Below are 19,237 nucleotides of genomic sequence, written 5' to 3'. Positions count from 1 at the left end.
CAGAAGGCAGAACTCCTACTCTGATAAACAGTATTCTAAATGCTAAGGCTTGCTGCGCTGGCAATGTTTTTTAATGTCCCCTTAACTTTCACGCCTGGTACAAGCATGTGTATGTGCACACACTAAGTACATATAATATACTTAATATATTATATATAAATACATGTTTCTCCGGTAGATCTGTCCAACCATGTGATCATAAAAGGTGGCTCTGCATAGATGCCCAGCATATAGTTTCACCACCCGAGCCAACCCCAAGGCAAGGCGCACTGCACTAAGTCCTTCTGATATGTTTTCTTTCACCTTTGTTTGTTTAAAACCAAGCTACTGCAGCTTCAAGTATTTTGCATTACATAGAATATTTTTTTTATAAATTAGTTAGTTATACTTTTTCAATATTCAGACATATACTTTAATATATATACACAGTACAATAAATGCTCTCATTCTTTTAATTTTTTTGATAAATCCCTGAGAATGTATGTTGACAGTCGCTAAGTTTCCACATGCACAAGCGTCGTGTGCCATGCTTCTAGATGAACAGCACTGCAAAGCCACATAGTCAGCCTTTTAAACTATTAGTTAGCATTTCAGGTTGGCATTGGTGGTGTTGGTCGGTTGGTTTAAAGATGCTGAAATGTTAAGGATGAGTTATAAAGGAGTAAAGCTGGAGCCATTCGAGGTACTTGTCACAGGATGGAGGTTTTTTTGTTTGGTTTTTATTTTAATCTTTTTTAAAGCCATTGCGATTTCCTTTGAGGCTGTGAACGTATACATAAGGACAGGAGAGCTATGTGGGCTTTTGCCACTTGACAACATATACTCAGTGTAAACCAAACATTTTAAACCTCTGTCTCTCTCATACACACACTTAACAGGAAAAAATAGAAACACAAACTTTCACAACATGACGATTTTTAGTTCGAAAACTCAATATAACTATACACATAATACCGGTGCGGCTCTGTTTTTTTTCTTTTTTCTTTCCTTTTTTTTAAGTTAAAAAGTATACAAAGGCAGGCTCAAGTAAAAACAAACATCCCTCCCTCACTTCTCCCACCCTCCCATCCCACCCCAGTTGGACATTTTCATCAACCAAACCGCTCGCGGACCAACATCATCAGTTTCTTTTTGCCTTTGTATATTTGTTTTAGGTTGTCAATGAACTGCGTAAACTGAATATGTCCATCGTGAGCCATTAAGAAGGTCTCTCGGGCCTTGCTGAGGAACTCTATAAACTCACTATAGTGTCGCGGGCTGATGTGTGTAAGCCGTGAGTGTGTTGTATTGATGTAGGCCCCAATCGTGGCATCCAAAAGCTGTCTTAGCGGGGCCTTGTCTAGCGACATAAGTTTACCAGAGTTCCTCCTTCCATGCAGTCCCACCATTCCAGGTGTGGTCAAAGTGCACCTGCGCAAAATGTCTGAGAGTACTGTTGCACATTTGACACTTTTGACCACCAGAGGTATAATAGCCGCCAGCTCATTTTTCCCAAGGGAGTGGCTGAGCGCACAAGCCCACAAAACGTCATTAATGGCAGGGTGTGTATCCTGATTGTAACTCAGGTTCAGGTGCGTCATGGCCAAAGTTGCCAGCTTGTAGGCCCGCATGGGATAACCACGGTGTTCCATATACCTTGCTATGGTAAAAAGCTGTGTGTAGCTCATGCCCGTGGTAGCAGCATCCAGAACAATTTGGTAAGCAGTCTCAAAAGCTATGTGATCCTTTTCACATAAGGTCAGTGCAGAGAGGGCACAGTTCTGAGGGTCCTTCATGGCACACTGGAGTGCAAGCGTCCTAGCACTGCTAGCCAGTTTCTCCTGCTGGTGGCAGTCCAGATGCAGTCGGACAATAGTGCTGTTCGACATTACAGTTGTAGCAACAATACTAGTGGCTTCTGTTGGAGTGAAGAGAGTAAACCAGCTCTGCATGATACTGTCCAGGGCATAAACACCTGTTGGAGAAAGCAGAAAAATTGTGACTGAGCAGAAGGACGAAAATTCAAAGAAAACTGGCTATTACTATAACCTTCAAACAGATTAGCCAACAGACCGGATAAATGTGAAAAACACTTAAGCTTCATCGCTGACCACAGGGCACAAACGTTAACTAAAAAAGCAAACATAATTGAAAATGTTCCATTTTCCATTTAAGAACTCTGAATAGATGTTCAAAATAAAGCCGAAAATTACTATGCTCTCCAAATCGTCAGAGCAAGTAAAAAGGAAGAGCTGAAGTCAATGCTTCCACAAGCACTTATCTAATTCTGAGAGATTGCAAAAATAAAGACATAAGTTGTTTACTCAAGTCTATTTGTTCGCCTCAGGAGAAATTATATTGGGAGACTATACTGATTCAGGTCACAAACTTTCGCGAGAGCTCACAAATTCATCATATTGGACCAAAAGCACCATAGTGCAGTTATAATACATAGGATTCTGTAACCACTGTCTCTCGTTTCTTTATAATCGGCGACTTGTGTCGCAACAAGTTGCAGATTATAAAGAAAAGACGTCCGAATTAGACTATTATAAGGTTATTACAGTCGAATTCTGACATCATAATCCCTGCTGCCAGAACCAGCATCCCAGGTGAAAAGCAGGTCAGGTCACGGAGCATAATTAAAGCAGCTGTTTAAAGCAACTAATGGAAGGTTGCTTTTCTTCCTTCTGCCACATTTTAATAGCTTACTATACCAAGCAGAGATAATGTTTGTTTTTTGCACTCCTTAGAGAAAAGCTAACATCTTTCTGCATGTTTTTACATGTTCCAAGCTACTGCAGCTTTTTTATATGACTTGTATTGAACGGTTTCTAAAATCTGTTTGCAAAAAAAATCTAAAAGTTTTTGATGTGTTTAATTTTACACTAGAGGTTTTACTTTTTATTCTTCGTTTGCAAACATGCTCACTATTTCATGTGAAAGAGCTACCCACCAAGGTCTTGAGTGGTTTGTGGGGAAGGTGATGGCATGACCATGTATTATATGGGATAACGTACTCCACGCTGTACATAAGGATATTGCAAGTCATCTTGGAGTTCTATAACCTTATAAAGAACTCTGCCTTTGGCCGCGTTCCTCTATATAATTATGAAACTCCTCTAACTTTCAATATCCTTCTAATGAACTCCAGTGGGTGCTTTATCACTTCCACAAACTTAAGGTTCTTGAGTTATTCACTTACTACTGCTTTCATTACTCATAAAAATACCCAAGCTTGCAAACTCTAGAAAAAAGGGTGAAAGTTTTAAACTGAAATAGTGGGTGGGTACAGATTATGTAGTCCTGATGCCAGCTAGTAAAGCCAAACATGGTGGCAAAGGTCGGCCAGCACTATCCAGCCCCTTGTGAACACAACCAAGACAGACTTCCAAGGCTTTAACTAGCACAACTATTAATAAACAAACTTTTCTTTTTTTTTTTTAACACAGGACTGACATCTGAGCTTTTCACCAAGCCACCACTAGCCCTTAGCTTTAGTAAAAGATACCAGTGATTATCTACAAGGAAAACACGTTTTTTTTTTTGTTTTTTTTTTAAACACAAAAAATACACACACAACTTATAACATGATCAGTTACTAGCAATTTTCTTAAATAGACATCACAATAGTGAATGGAGTCAGATTATGGTGTAGCCCACAACATACAAAAGACAAACACAAGTTAATTAAAACATGTATATCACTTTAATATATGAATATCTCCAGCTGGCAGTATACTACCCTATTTCAAGAAGAGCTATTACTTGAAATGTCAGTAAAGATGCCTTTTGGGTAGAACACAAGTGTTATTATCATAGGAAGATGTTTGGGACTGGTTACCTCTGTATTTGTACTGTGTTGGTTGTCGTGGTGCTGATTTCTTGGAAACTTAACTCCAACACAAAGATTGCAGGTGGCCTACAGTCCAAAAGTCTGCAGACGTTGACAGAAGTCAGGTCAGATTAGGTGAGGTAACTGTGCAAAGGGGAGGTTTAAATGTATTCAGATATGTGCCCTGGTGTTGAATTGCTTAAATAGGGAGCGACTCAAGTGTGTCCCTTGACCATGTAGGATGTGGACTGTGACTGGTAGATCATGTGTGAGGTATCTGCTAATGCAGGGTGTGAAAGACGTAGTTTGTGATTAGGTGAATGGGAGCCATTAAGTGTGAGGAGTTATGCGGGTGTTCTGAGGAAGTAGGTCCAAACTCTCCACTGCAGTGGCCTGTGAGAAGGGCTAACGCCCAAAAACAAAAACACTGGACACAGAAATATTGGGAAGGCAGGATTTGAATGAGTGTAAAGGAAGAGTCAGGTAAATGGGTGACCTGGTCTGTTTTCAGATGGAAATCTTGAGTGAGGTTTGATGAGCAGCGGTTTTTGAAAGGAGGAGCTCACTGTGGAAGTATGAAGCCGTGTAAGGGAGTAAAATGGTACGTTCATTTCATGACTGCTTGGTATAGGCAATAGGGACATGTGATCTCAAAGTCTGACAAGTGGACTAAAGCCTCTAACTAGTTCAGAGAGGAGTAGCCGGATGCTACAATGTGCAGGGAAATTAGTATTGTGTGTTTCTGCTGTCATGCGAGATTGGGGTCAAACTAGAAATGGGGGTGGGATGGCAAGAGTGAGTTTCAACACTTTCCTGGAAATAAGTTCCGAAATTTTCCACATATTCAGAAAGCAGGTTCCAACGCTTAGCTGTTTGGACTCAAACTAGTTCTGGCTAACTCAGGGCTTTTACAAGGTAAGAGTGAAAAGGAGGAGAGTGGTGAATACAAACGTTTGTCCGAAGCACATCGCCAGTTTGCAGGTCCGCAGTGGATAGCACTAGCATGTCAAGCAAGGTGCTTGGAATGGCAAAAGTGAATTTGGGAAGTCAAAGAAGAAAAGCAAAACCAAGGACTGAGGTCTAGAAACCGCCTGATTGCCAGGCTATGTACATTTGCCAGTCTGTGTAAAGTTGAAAGAACTATTTAGAGCACACTGGTATAGCAAAGGTAAGACAGTACAGAAGCAGATCTAGCAAGGACTGAGGCCAAAAGGGGGAACCCCACATTAGGGTTATAAAAGGAAGGAGCATACATTTAAAACCGAGTTTGAATGTGGTGCAACAATGGGCTATCAAGGATACATTAGAACGATTTGCTTAAAACTGAACTTATAGTGTTCTCAGGACTTATAAATTGAATAAAAATAGAATATCGATCTCAAATTTAAATTGGTCCCTCTGTGTAGGAGTGACCTTTTTCAATAGGGAAGCAGGAGAGTTCTTGGAATCATACTGAGCAAGCCATTCATTGCTTCAGCAGAGTAGAAGCCAAGCAAAATTCATTTCTGTGGTGAAATATCAATTTAGCCTAGGCTCTACTTTTACAGTTGATGGAGCAAGGACTCGTAAAAAGGAGTATTGCTTGAAAACAATCCTCTTGTAATAACTCATAACGCGTATTAACTGTATATTGTGTAATTAATATGCACTACATTCCAATTAGAAAAAGAAGGTTGCTTACGTGTCTTATTTATAAATAACTCGAGTGAAATCAAAAATGGCTGCTAAACGCGGGAAACGAATGCATATGCGTCAACTGCATCTACGCAGTATGACGAGCTGTCGCTTGGAGGGAATTTTCTGCACTTGCGCAGACGCATCTAGAATGGCCGCTAAAAGCTCACATGCTATGCATCTGCTTTGCTGAAAACTAAACCAAGATATCTACTAATTGCTAATGCGGGAGAGCATTTATAAGTAAATGGGATTAGAATAGAGATAGGTGGTATACAGTGAAATCATTTTATTTTGAAATTAATATACACTTCTTTTTTGACTTTCCTATTAGTTCGTATTCGGCCTTTGTAAGAAACCGAAGTCAATATCTCATGTGACCTCTGCACATGCGCAGTCTAAGTGAGCCAGAAGCAGCGATGTAATCCTTGAACGCCATCCAAGGACGAGAACAGTAACATACCCTGGGAACCAGTATGATGTCCTGTGAAAAGGAAGAAAATTATATGAAGTGTAAACTTTGTGTTTGATAAAGATGTGAATGCCGGTGGGAATAAAGATTTATGAATAAAAATTAAGGGGCGGGATCACTTAACAATAAACTGAAAGAAGTTATTGAAAATGTAGTATGGTGTGATCATCCCCTTTGCCTGTCCAACCAGAATTAGGAGTTTTAGGAAACTGAAACATTAATTTACATGACTTTAGAAGGGTATAATTGAGGAAGCTTTAGTTAGACGGAGATTTGCTGAATGCTGCAGGGCTTGGGATGCTGTCGGATTGATGAACAAATGCTGAAGAAGAAACGAATTGCTAAATTATTAGTCTAAGCCAAATAAATTAGAAGATCGCGGATGAATCGAGGAGGAAGATGTTGTCAGAGCGGGATGCAACGCAGGCGTCGGATCTAGAAGAGGTCACCTTATCCAGTCCTGAAACCTGTCCTGAATCTTGAAGCCTTTTTCTCCTGACCATTCCCCAGGGGACCCTTCCCAGCTCCTTGGCCAAGGGGTTGGTTTCAAACCACTTTAGGTAAATATGTCTGTATTCGCAATTGTACTGCTCGCTCTATCCTCTCTTTTCTGAGTATCGTCATTGTACATTCTTGCCAATTGAATTTTTATTCGTTGACAGATGGAGACTGTACAGTACTTTGAGTTTGGCTCACCTAAAATTAATTTAGATTAAGCATTTAAAATGTTCCCGAGTCTCTGTTCATTTATATTGCAAAAAGATTTTTAATATAGGTCATTTCACCATCAACTAGTTCAACTAATGGTCCATTGACCAGAGGAAAGAACTTTTTGATCAGTGAAAGGTTAGTTAGGAATGACAAATAACTAATCTCAGAAAGAAAAAGAAATAATATAAATTGACTCCAGTGGGTATTAAGTGACCCGAGTGTGAATGTGTTTATGGGCCCAGGTGAATATATGGTATTAGAGTATTTGAGGCTGGTTTACCGCTGGATCACAGTCAACACGGAATGGAAGTTGAATGGAAAAGGTCTATAACTATTGTCCGGGTGTGAAAAAGTAAAGAACTTGATGGGGCACAGAACATTGCCCTGGAATGTTTAACCTGCTCAGCTGCAGGCAGACTGGGAAGTTTCGAAATGATGAGTGATTGCAAATTAAATTAGCTTCAAAGACCATAAAATAGTGGGACTTTGATTTAAAACACTAGCTTTGTATATTAAAGGAGTATTCCTATAGTTAATTGGAGGCAAAACATTTAGTTCAACGAAGACCTGCTGGAGGCACTCAAAAATTAAGTTGGCTAGGTTCACGACAATCTGTATAGCGTGCAGACAATGCATTCGTTTAAAACACTTACCTACTTCTGTTGCACATGTTACTAACCACCGAACCATCTCACGCCGCCGCCAATTTAATGTAGACAATGTCATGCGCATCACCTGTGTGGATGGGGTTAAAGGCACAGTGAATTAATTGCATACGAAGCCATCAGATAAATATTGCACCCTCATTCAATCCTGGCCAAAGTTCATTAAATACACACATTTGTTTTCTACAAAATTGATAGAAAAAGACATTGCTTGGGAGGTTGCTACGATATACCACTTTGGTCTATTTCTTAAGCTTGAATATCTAGTTCTGCATAATGCAGGAGTAGGGCTAGCTTATGAAAGAGCGAGCAAGTTCCTTACTTTCAACTATGCTCCCAAATGAAGGAAATTTGTGGTGGCCTCCTTTATTTTTGGTTTATTACAGCACATTCTAGACCACTTTACATATTAAAAATGATAGTTATATACAGAGCAATGGGCATTGAGATTAACAGTAAGAAACATTAAAGTGTTCGTTCAGGGATGGAAAACTGAAAATAAGCAGACATGAAAAGGATAGTGTCAAAGCCAGGTCAAACTAATCCATGTGGACTTGGGAACAATGGCCCCTTTCGAAGTGACTGATCTGCTTGCTGTAGTCTTCTTCCTACAATTAAACCTGCTCAAAAGCAGTTTCCAAAAGGAGTTTATTTCCCTCTCTAAGGTTTCCAAACAAGTTTGCTCTGATGACTGGTGGTAGAGTTTGAGCTTCAGTGCACTCTTAAAAGGACCGTTTAAGTGACTCTTCTGGAAATCGGCAGCTGAAGGAGAAAGTTGTTGGCGCTTCATAACTTCAGTTGCCCACCTGTGTGCACAGTGTTTTTTAATAGAAAGTTCAGGGGATTCAGAGTGTAGGTGTTGGTAAACGGTACACCAGTTCCAGATCGCCTCTTGCTTAGATCGGAAGCCAAATGTTCCAGTCGCCTGAAATAATCATCAGGATGTGATACTGCTTAGAAGTCTAGACTGGAATTGTGCTCTTTAGGCCCAGGAATTTAAATAAATCTTGAAAGGCTAGTGATCAGGCATGCCCAATGATGGACAGCTGGCAGTCTAAGATGTTGAGAGCCTTCGGACCGCATTCAGATGGGTAGGGTACTGAAGGGGAAGATAAAAAGCCTTATTTTTGGAGGAATTTAATTTAAGGTGGTGGAGTTTCGGAGTCTGGAATTTATTTAGGATCTGTACAAGAACAGTACGTCTTCTGGAGAGGATATTGTTAGATATAGCTCTGGGTCATTGGTGAAGCAGTGGTATAAAACATTAAAATGGATTTAGAAGTGCTCATAAAGAGGGGTTGGATTAGTCATTGAACACTGGTACACTCTTGTTAAATTGAAACGTCTAAAAGTAGAAGTTCACAATTTACACACAAAGTGATTACACAGGTATGAGGTCAACAACCTGAGAATCCAAGCCCTTCATTCCCATCCTTTCATGTAGGATTTTCAGGAGCATGGCTGTTTATCAAATGCGGCAGAGTGATCCAGAGAAAACAAGTGCACGCATTGCATTCTCAAAGCAGAAGCTTGTTCTGAAACCAGATTGGTAATTTCTGAGGTTTTTTTTCCTGCAACAGTTACTTTAGCAAGCCGCTCAAGGGCTAGTGGTTTAGGAAGGTCAGATGTGAAACTTCTTGGTAATTGTTCAACTCTTCAGAATCCGTTCATCTTTTTTCAGACAGGAGATGTATAATCCAATCTTTAGACAGTCATGTATCACACCTTGTGCGGGAGTACATTTATCAGGATGGCCCTGAATGGGGTGAGGTAGCTAATAATGTACTCAATGAATGAGCTCTAAATAGGCTGTGAGAAGAGAAGACAATGGTTTATTTCAAATCTGATTGCAAGATCTGTTTGAATTCATCATGTGGTTTTGGGCTTCTGAAGAATCAGGAGGCTCACTGAGCAATAAATAGGCTGTTCAATTTTCTTGAAAAATGAGGTCAAATGTTTAAAGCTTTTTATCAAAGGAGTTATTGATCAACAAGTTTGTAGGAAGCTTTGCAGCTTGTTAGACCACAAAAAGCTTTTTTGGTGGTTTTTGTTCCAAGGTTTTTATCAAAACAAACCATGGCATCAAAAATAAAATGTTTACTTTTGATCTGCCCAAAATGTATATTCCAGATTGACGTACTGAGCTATCCATCTAGTTCAATCTTTGAGGCCATATGCAGCGTGGGGTTGGCTGCAGGGCATGCGCGACGGGTGGTTGCGTTTATCTATGGTAATAAAATATTACTTTACATTTTTTTTTAAATTAGTAATTCACTGAAAAACTAACAGTTAAAGTAATGTTATAATTGGGTGAAACGTTCAGTAACTAAGGGGTCCATTAGGATAGGATAGGGTAGGATATATGTTTGTATAGCACTCTAATGCCACGGCGTCTTGGCGCTAGTGTATGGGGAAAAATGGTACGGCCTGTGTTACCAGGTAGTTAGATCGCAGTGAACAGCCACGTTTTCAGATCCTTTCTGAAGGACTGTCGATTTAATTGGAATCTCATGGCTATTGGCATCTTGTTACACAACTTTGTCGCACAGTTTGAAAAAGCTCTGCCGCCCCATCTTACTCGCCTAATCCTGTCAATCTGGAGGAGGCCTAGATTGCCAGACCTAAGGGCACGAGCGGAGGTATGGGGTGAAAACATTTTTGGGATGTCCCTAGCCCCTCCCCGTAGAGTGTTTTATGAACCAGGCATGAGGCCTTGAATTCCACGCACTGCTGAACAGGGAGCCAGTGCAGTGCTCTGATTCCTGCCGAGGTTGATTGACCTCTAGGTATATTTAGATGCCGCCTTGCTGCGGCATTCTGTAGGGACTGCAGCTTTCTCATCTGGGTTTTATCAATGCCCAAATACCCGCCGCCCGCCATCGAAACCCGGAAAACCGCCGGTCCGATTAGCATCGCGGTCGTGACCGCCGCGCTGTGATTTTCTGCCCGCCAGGCAAGCGTGCAGACTGCAACCGGCAGAAAAGTGGCGGGCGGACTGCTACAATTGCTGCGGATCAGGGCCATGCACTGCTGGCACGATTATGATGCCGGCGGTAGCCAGCCTTTCCGCTGCGGTGGAACCGCCATGGAAAGGCATGCGGAGACATGTTCTGGGGGCCCATTGCGGGCCCCCAATGTGTTGGAGGGGGAGTGTGGGTGCACTGGGGGAGTCCACATGCTACCCCCCTACATGTTCCTGTAACATGTGGCAGGCACTGTGCAGTGCCTGCCACGCAGTGCAGTGACATGCTGCTTTTCACACCGCGGCGTTGCTGCTGGCAGCAGCAACCGCCGCAATGTTAATCGCCAGAATCCGACCGCTGTGGTCAGATTTCGACTGCGGAGCATCCTAATTGGACCGGCAGTTATGCCGCGGTCCTTGCGGGCGGTCTTTTGCCGCTACCATGACGGTCGGGGAGATTTTCCAACCGCCATCCTAATAGACCCCATAATGTTTTAAACCACGGGAACTCAAACATTTTCCTTGGGGCCTAAAGCTGAAAAGTTCAGCCTGTGCAAGGATGGCATAGAGGAAGTGAAGCATGCACATCTAGGGGTTGAATTGCACCTGGGATCACTCTCTGCTTTCTACTCGACCAAACTGTGTGATCCCTGGCAGTTGCTTTATTTTACTTTACCTCCCTTTTTCTTCTGTTTCATATATAAGACATCAAAATACATGACTTCAGGATGTGTGTCAAACAAAACCTTGTGTTTGATTTAATAAACTAGAATGTTGTCCATGTATAATAGCAACCAAGGACAGAGAGGAGGTACGTAACTTCAGGAATGCCTTGCCAACAATGCCAATAGTGAACGAGGAGGTAACCAGTTAAGTGGTGCAGGACACCTGTGCTTTTTTCACTTCAACTGTAAATAAATGGTTGGTGTTTATTCGATATATTTATGAATATAAGTGCTTTATAAACTAAACTGCAGCATAGTGCTGCTATTAAACGGGGCCACGGGTAAAGGTAGAAAGGGCCACATGCATCCCACGGGCAGTACTTTGAGTATCATTGTTTTAAACTCTACACACCACAGGTATATCAAGTAACTATAACTCTTATCCCAAGGTAACTAACTTGCGCCCACGCCATGCACTAATCACCTAACATATCACACCACTCATGACATCTATGACATCATTGAGATCACTAAAACATTCGCAATTAAATCATTGATGAGAAAACTGCATGGAGGAGGAACCTGGCATTTGATGCACATTTGCAAGAATTCCAGGTCTAATCAGACTCGAACAAAACTAGCCCTCATCTGCATGCACATTTACTTATATACCATGCCTTTTTCCTTTACGTAATCAAAATAAGATGCTTCCATTTTTTATTCAATTTACATACATTGTTTAGTAACTTTTTCGAAAAGCAATACCACCTACAGTAAATTAAGAAAGTCAATCAATATGAAGTCTCTGCAAATGGAAATACCTCCTGGTAAAACAGATTTACTAAGAGTGTGCGTTAAGACTTTCAAAGGTAAGCTGCTCTCTCATCAAATGCCTACAAATTGCGATGCTAGATTAAGATAATTCAGTGTTTTCTTAACATGTAGCGGTCAGTCAACTGATCGTGGAAAAAAACCCCTTCAGTCAGACAATACTGGATTTAACAGCACAGTAATGGTGACCAAACTGTTCTACTGCAGACTGTGTATATCAACAAAAAGAGAATACTGTTTTGTCACTAGCACCACCCAACCCCTGCTAGAGGATGGAATCATAAATGGTATGCTGAATGCTGCTTCTTGTAAACCACAAGTCATGCAGGCTATTGTTTAGAAAATGAACAGCAGGTGTCGCGCACCCCATTCCTAGACTGTGCACAGGCACAAACCTACTGTCATTGAAGAGAAAGCTCCAGTTAGGTGGAAAATACTAACCTGAAGACCCAGCTCCAGTGACACTTTCAGAAGCGTAATATCTGGTAAACTGTCCATGAGGGTTGCAATTTTAAACGCATCCTGGGCCAGTTTGAAGATGTGCGATGAGGAGTGGATGTTTTTCTGGATAGATTCTAACACAGTTTCCAGCTTTCGAACATCACCTACAAACCAAAACACAAGCAAGAAGCAATAAATTGTATGTGATATCAACTAACTAGATCTCCAGCATGCCTGCAACAACCGCACTGAAAGAGGGCAGAGACTGAAGACCGCTCACCAAATGCTTAGTTGGTCCAACTTTCCTACTGGAAATAAAAGTGCAGAAACAAAGCAGCAAAGTTTTGGAAAATCTCAAAGAAAACGGCTTGATAGTTCATGCTTCAAACCAGGCCTGAGAGGAGTGTGGGGAAGTGAACAAAAAAATGCTGCGCCACACGGAGTTGCGCAAGCAGCGGAGCATTTGGTCATGCCGTTCGTGTTGGTTTTCAGTGCCGGGTGTTAGTCCCACGCTGTAAAAGCAGCACAAACTGCACCATGCGCACACCAGAAGGCGCGGCTTCTTTTTTTGCAGCTCGAGTAGATTTTCTACCAGAGCAGCAGCTTTCTCAACACAAACTGAAGGTTTCTCAACGTGAGCTGTTGTGACCATCCACGACCGCCTGCGTTGAGAAATCTGACCGCCTGTAATACTATGCCAAGGCTCATAAGGGCACGAGTCTTAAAGTCATTGCAGGTATATGAAATCTGAAGGCCCCGTATGTTACTGTGCTCGAAAATACTACTAGCTGGGCTCTAAAGGGACTTGCTGCAATTGAAGTGTATCTGGTTTTGTGTTTTAGGGTAAATGATAGTAAATGGCTGCGGCCGGCAATACAAAGGACGCAAAAGTCGGGCTGCCGGTCTGGTGGCATAGAGGACTTATGCATCCACTGTAGGCGCTTGTGTTCAAACTCGTGGTCACAGGTTCAAATCCAGGTGGATCCACTCAGCTTTTCATCCTTCTGAGGTCGATAAAATGAGTACCACCGAGTTGGGTAACAAACATCTGTTATTCAGCGCCAAGATATCCTTGGGTGAACGCGTGATTTACAAATACACGTTAAGAGTGCAGCTTTGCTGCGACTCTTAAACATGTACTCATAATAAGCACATTAGCTGGAGTGGAGCGCTTTGCAGAGAACAGCATTTTTCTATTTACCCACCGCATCTTTCCTCAGAGATGGCAGCGGGTAAGGCAGGCTTCTCCAACGAGTAGCTCTCCAGCTACCAGGAAGAGGTTCCCCTCCGTGCAGACCAAACCATTACATTAGACTCATTTGCTGGTTTTAATTCATATATCTATGCATAATCTGAAAAATGTATCTATTTTCAGAACTCGTAAGCTTATATTTAGAAAAAATGGTTGACATTCCAAAATATATTTAAAGGGAATATTTGAATGATAAATCAAGCAGTTTGGGGGGGGGAGACTTGCTTGCTTGATTACCTTTGTGCCACCGGCACTGCAGCCAAGAATGTTGTGTTAGCCATATTGAGGCTTCCCAAACTAATAAAGCAATTTTTTATGCTACTGCTGATGTACTGAGGTCTTCGCTACTGTTAATCTTGAACAGGGTGACCCCAGCTTTATTCCTTAGCCAGACATGGTCTATAAACAGCCGTCCATTGAGCACTGTGAGAGGCAAAAGAGCAGACGGAGGACCCTAGCACAAGCAGCTTCGATTCTCCGACCTCTTCAAGGCTGGGGAAAATCTAGAAAAGCCACAAGCGAGCAGGCTCTGCCCAGCCGCCAGCCTTCCATTAGAATTAGAATGTCTCTCCATCAAGGAAGCAGGTGAAGAAACAAGTGACACAGAAGGGGGCTACGGGTGGGGGTTTGGCAGGAACACTACGGTTTAAGAGACATCTAGCAGTGGGGCTGAAAAATACACGGGCAAAGGGGCCCCATTCAGGTCATTAAACAGCATTAAAAGGTAGGCTCAGACTATGCGCCTGGATTTTAAGAGAAATTAATCAGCCCCCCTCAGCAGGTTGAAGGGAAGTCAGTGGGCGCGCATTAACAGGAATAGAAAGGAGATACTCTGGGTCTGCACGTCACTTTCTTCAGGTACCAGTCCTACTCATCTGAAAGAGGGGTACAAAAGGTACCTCTACATGACCGACTGAGCACCATACAGAAGGATCCTTAGACACTGAACTGCCGAGTAGACGAGGGTTGTACTCGAAAATGAGGAATGAAAGTGTATCTGGTCTTTTACATGAGGGAGGAGGAAAATTACCCTAAAAGGATTTGAAGGGTAAGAGGATGGACTACAGGGAACAAGCGTATGATTCGGAAAGGTAACCGGGGGACAAGCTAATGCAAGGTCTCATGAGTAGACAAGCAAAGAAATGGAAGGAAAAGACGTAGCAATTAGAGGAAAACCTAAGAAGGACCGGGGAAGCCATACAGTACAGCCCAGTAGCCCAAGTCTTCTAGTGCTGTACGACCCTCAGGCGGTTTTCACGAACATTTCACATTACCAGAGCTGCTCACGGTCATGACTAGTTTATTCATTATGTTTTTCATTTGCCTTTTGTCACTTTTATACATGCATTTGCAATGAGAAAATAAAACGTACAAAATTCTGCTATAAAACAAGCATTGGCAAAGCAAATAGGATCAGAAAGTCAAACCTATTGGGGTTGCTAATCCATTTGTTAAATACCCACTGTGGATATGCATGCATCTGCGGTGGTCATTCCTAAATCGGTTTGTTCAAATTGGTAAGTTACTTACCTGTAATCCTAGTTCTCTTCCAAGGGTATCCTCATCAAAGTCATAAGCACTGAATATTCCCGCCCATGTGCGGGGACCCCGGAAATAATAAAAATCATATATGTAAAAAACATACATATATACAGCTCTGTATATGTATAAACATATATCATTTTTTCCCAAGCAAATGCAGCCCCTATAAAAGAAAGGCTAGGCAATGTATAAATACACATCCAATAATACATATAGGTATAATAAAACACCTAAATCTCTTTTTTTTATTTTTTATTAATGAGGTAAACACTCATGAGAAAGCAAAAAAGAGAAAACTGTGGGAAACACAGATCTACAACACATTGCTAGCCTGCAGGCTGCATTGCAATACAATACCATAGAGACTGAAAAGCCCTGTATAGGTAAAAACTGGCACCGTGCCTTTAAGGCAGCCCTGGCTTCCATATCCCATCATGCCTCAGGGGTGACAGTTAGGTCAGTTGTTCTTTGCGGGACCGTAGTCCTAAACACAAAGATATATCCTTTCCATAATGAATGATACACTTCTTCTCATTTTCCTGGGGAGGCGGGTGGGTTGCTTATGACTTTGATGAGGATACCCCTGGAAGAGAACTAGGATTACAGGTAAGTAACTTACCCTTCTCTTCCAGGGGATCCTCATCAATAGTCATAAGCACTGAATAGAGTAGCAAGCCCACCTTCCACCTGCAGGCAAATGAAAAAATTGTACCACACATGGAGTAAGAAAATCATGAAAATGATTATGTATGGAACAGATTCCTCAAGGAGGCTTGTCCTACTTGAGTGTCTGCTCTGGTGTCCGAATCCAGACAATAATGTCTGGTAAAGGTGTGGACAGATCTCCAAGTGGCTGCCTTGCAGATCTCGGAGAGTGGGACATTATTGAGAAAAGCAGCGGTAGCCGCTTTTCCTCTTATAGAATGCGCTTTAGGGCGCGCCCCCAACGGTTTCTGAGCCAGTTGGTAGGCCAATGTAATACTTGAAACAATCCACCTAGCAATGGAACGTTTTGATGCAGCAAAGCCCATACGGACAACCCCATAGTTCACAAACAATTGATCAGATTTTCTGACATTCTTAGTCCTATCTAGATAGAATTTTAGGACCCTTTTGACATCTAAAGAATGCAACGCCCTCTCTGCCGGAGAGGAGGGGTTGGGAAAAAAGGTTGGTAAGGAGATGGCTTGATTTACATGAAAGTCCGATACCACCTTAGGTAGGAAAGAAGGATGAGTCCTCATCACTACCCTATTGAGATGAAACGTAGTGTAGGGTTCTTTAGAACAGAGGGCCTGTATCTCACTGACCCTCCGTGCTGAAGTGATGGCTATTAAAAAGGCTGTCTTCCATGTGAGGTGCTGTAGGGTAGCCTTATGAATAGGCTCAAAAGGAGAACCCATGAGCCTTGACAGAACCAAGTTTAGCTCCCAGGAAGGAGAGGGAGGTCTAACAGGGGGATAGACTTTCTTGAGACCTTGCAAGAAATCCTTCACCACCTGCAACTTAAAAAATGACTGCTGCGAAGGCGAACGCCTGTACGCTGTTATGGCCGCTAGGTGAACTTTTATGGATGAAAATTTCAACCCTGCCCTCGCTAAATGTAGAAGATAGGGCAAAATTACATCCTCCTGGCATTTTGTTGGATCATAATGATGCTGAGCACACCATATGTAAAACCTTTTCCACTTACAGAAGTAGGAGTGTCTTGTCGAAGGCCTCCTGTCTTCCTTCAGTATGGACATACACTCTTGAGGGAGGTTCAGATGTCCATACTGGAGGACTTCAGGAGCCATGCTGTTAAGCTCAGCGAGGGAAGGCTGGGATGGTAAATCTTCCCCTGCATTTTGGATAACAAGTCCGGCCTGCACGGCAGCCGTTTGTGGGGGCGGATCGACATGTGCAGGAGATCCGTGTACCACCACTGCCTCGGCCAGTCCGGTGCTATGAGGATCATCTTGGCAGATGAATTCTGCAGCTTGGTCACCACCTTGGGGATTAGTGGGAGAGGCGGAAAAGCGTACACAAATGTCATTGACCAATTGATCAAAAGGGCATTCCCTAGGGATCCTGGTCGATGGTATCTTGAGGCGAAGCCTCGGCATTTTGTATTGTGCTCGTCCGCGAAGAGGTCCACTTGCGGACGCCCCCATTCCCCGAAGATGTCTTCTAACACCTCGTCGTTTAGTACCCAGTCCTCTGGTTCTTGAAAATGACGACTGAGTAAGTCCGCTTGCACATTGAGTTCTCCTGGTAGGTGCACCACTTTCAACGAGATGTTCCTTGCTAGGATCCAGTGCCACAGGGACTGAGCTTCCAGCGAGAGCGTTCTGGATCGAGTACCCCCCTGCTTGTTCAGGTAGTACATTGTGGTGGTATTGACCGTCTGTACTAGAATGGTACTCGTCTTGATCGCAGGCAGGAACACTTTGAGGGCTAGGTGGACTGCCCTGAGCTCCAGCATGTTGATGTGGTACAACTGCTCGCTGCTGGACCACCGTCCCTGAGTTTGCAGAGACCCGAAATGCGCACCCCAGCCTTGAAGGGATGCGTCGGTGATTAAGGTCTGAGTTGGGGGTTCTTGATGGAAGGGGATCCCCACTTGTAGATTCAGTGGCTTCAGCCACCACTTGACTGACTGCCTGGCCGCCGAGGAAAGGCAAACTTTTTCTTCCCACAGGGAGTTCCTTTGATCCCATTTGTCCTCGAGATCTTGCTGGAGAGGACGCATCCTTAGCCTGGCATTGGGCACTAGGAAAATGCAGGATGCCATGGCCCCTAGCAGAGATGAAATTTGTCTTGCCGACGACAGATTGTTGGATAGAATCTGTCTGCCTTTGAGGATAATGGATGACTGTCTTTCCTCCGAAGGAAACACTTTTCCTACTACGGAGTCTATAGTTGCACCCAGGTAGTGGATCCTCTGTGTTGGTGAAAAATTGGACTTTTTGGCATTCACTCTGAGACCCAACTTGCGACATAAGTTCAGGCAAAGCGACAGCTGCGATCGAACACTCTGAAGCGATGGACCCTTTATTAGCCAGTCGTCTAGGTAGGGATAGACGAAGACTCCTGCGCGCCTCAGAGCACCCGCTACTACTGCCACGCATTTTGTGAATACTCGAGGAGCTGACTTCAGGCCAAATGGAAGAACCTTGAACTGATAGTGAGAATTCCCCACCACAAACCTGAGAAATTTTCGATGATTCCGTAGGATGGGAATATGGAAATATGCGTCCTGAAGGTCCAGGGAACACATCCAATCGCCCAACCGGAGAAGAGGATATATTTGGTGGAGCGCCAGCATGCGAAATTTTTCCGTTCTTATGTGTTTGTTCAGTGTCCGTAGGTCCAAAATGGGTCTGAACTCTACCTTCGCACTCCTTTTTTGAATCAGAAAGTATCTGGAGTAAACTCCCTTTCCTCTTTGGTTTTTGGGTACTTTTTCTATTGCAGATTTGAGCAGAAGAGTCGCCACCTCTTCTCTGAGCTGCTTTAGATGCTGGGACGAATGAACAGGAGGAATCGATGGAGGGTGGCTTTGGAAACGAAGCGAGTACCCATGACGCAGTATATTCAGAACCCACTTGTCCTTTGTGATGGATTGCCACTCTGGAAGATGATGCGCAACACTTCCTCCCACCGGAGCGGTGGACAGCATCGGAGGAAGCGGTTCCTCATTGCTTCCCTGGAGCCTTGTTTCCAGCGTTTGACTGCCTGTTGTTACCACGTCCCCTGGATGGTCTGCGGGACTGGTATTGCTGTTTCTTTTGACCTTGCTGGTCCTGGTTCTTCTGCCACTGAGGGGTTTAAACCCTCTGCTGGTAGTTCCACCTGTCATTTCCCCTGCGGCGTCGAAACTCTTTCCTCTTTTCAAGCCCGACGGCTTTCATGGTCTCCAGTTCTGCCTTCATACGGGCCATTTCTTTGTCTGCATGAGACCCAAAAAGTGAACTACCCGAGAAAGGCAGATTTAGTATTCTCGCCTGCGCTTCCGGCTTCAGGGCCGTCAAGCTGAGCCAAGATGATCTTCTGGCTGTGATTCCATGGGCATAAGAATGCGCTGCTAGGGTTGCCCCATCCGCCGCTGCACTTATGACCTGGTTAGAAACCAGACTTCCCTCGTGCAAAATTTCTTCAAAGTCCCGTCTATCCTCTGATGGAACTTTTTCAATGAACCTCTGGAGAGAGTCCCACAATGATCTATC

At 43.2% G+C, this 19,237-nt stretch overlaps 1 protein-coding gene across 2 annotated transcripts in view; it reads right to left on the bottom strand.

Moving 5' to 3' along the window:
- Positions 1–703: 703 nt before the first annotated feature.
- ZSWIM6 (zinc finger SWIM-type containing 6) overlaps positions 704–19,237 on the bottom strand; it is a 528,445-nt gene continuing 509,911 nt past the window's right edge. The window contains exons 12-14 of one of the 2 annotated variants that reach the window (XM_085631506.1): positions 12,236–12,399; positions 7,325–7,406; positions 704–1,954 (exon numbers count right to left, since the gene is read on the bottom strand). In XM_085631506.1, coding sequence (XP_085487632.1) covers positions 1,092–1,954; positions 7,325–7,406; positions 12,236–12,399 — 1,109 coding nt within the window. In that variant the 3' untranslated portion in view covers positions 704–1,091. The remainder of the gene's footprint in view (positions 1,955–7,324; positions 7,407–12,235; positions 12,400–19,237) is intronic. The other variant, XM_085631504.1, reaches the window with a different exon arrangement.

This window comes from Triturus cristatus, chromosome 2_1 (genome assembly GCF_964204655.1).
Source record: "Triturus cristatus chromosome 2_1, aTriCri1.1, whole genome shotgun sequence".
In the NCBI taxonomy this organism is placed as follows: Eukaryota; Metazoa; Chordata; class Amphibia; order Caudata; family Salamandridae; genus Triturus; species Triturus cristatus.
This window is presented reverse-complemented; position numbering and strand designations above follow the sequence as displayed.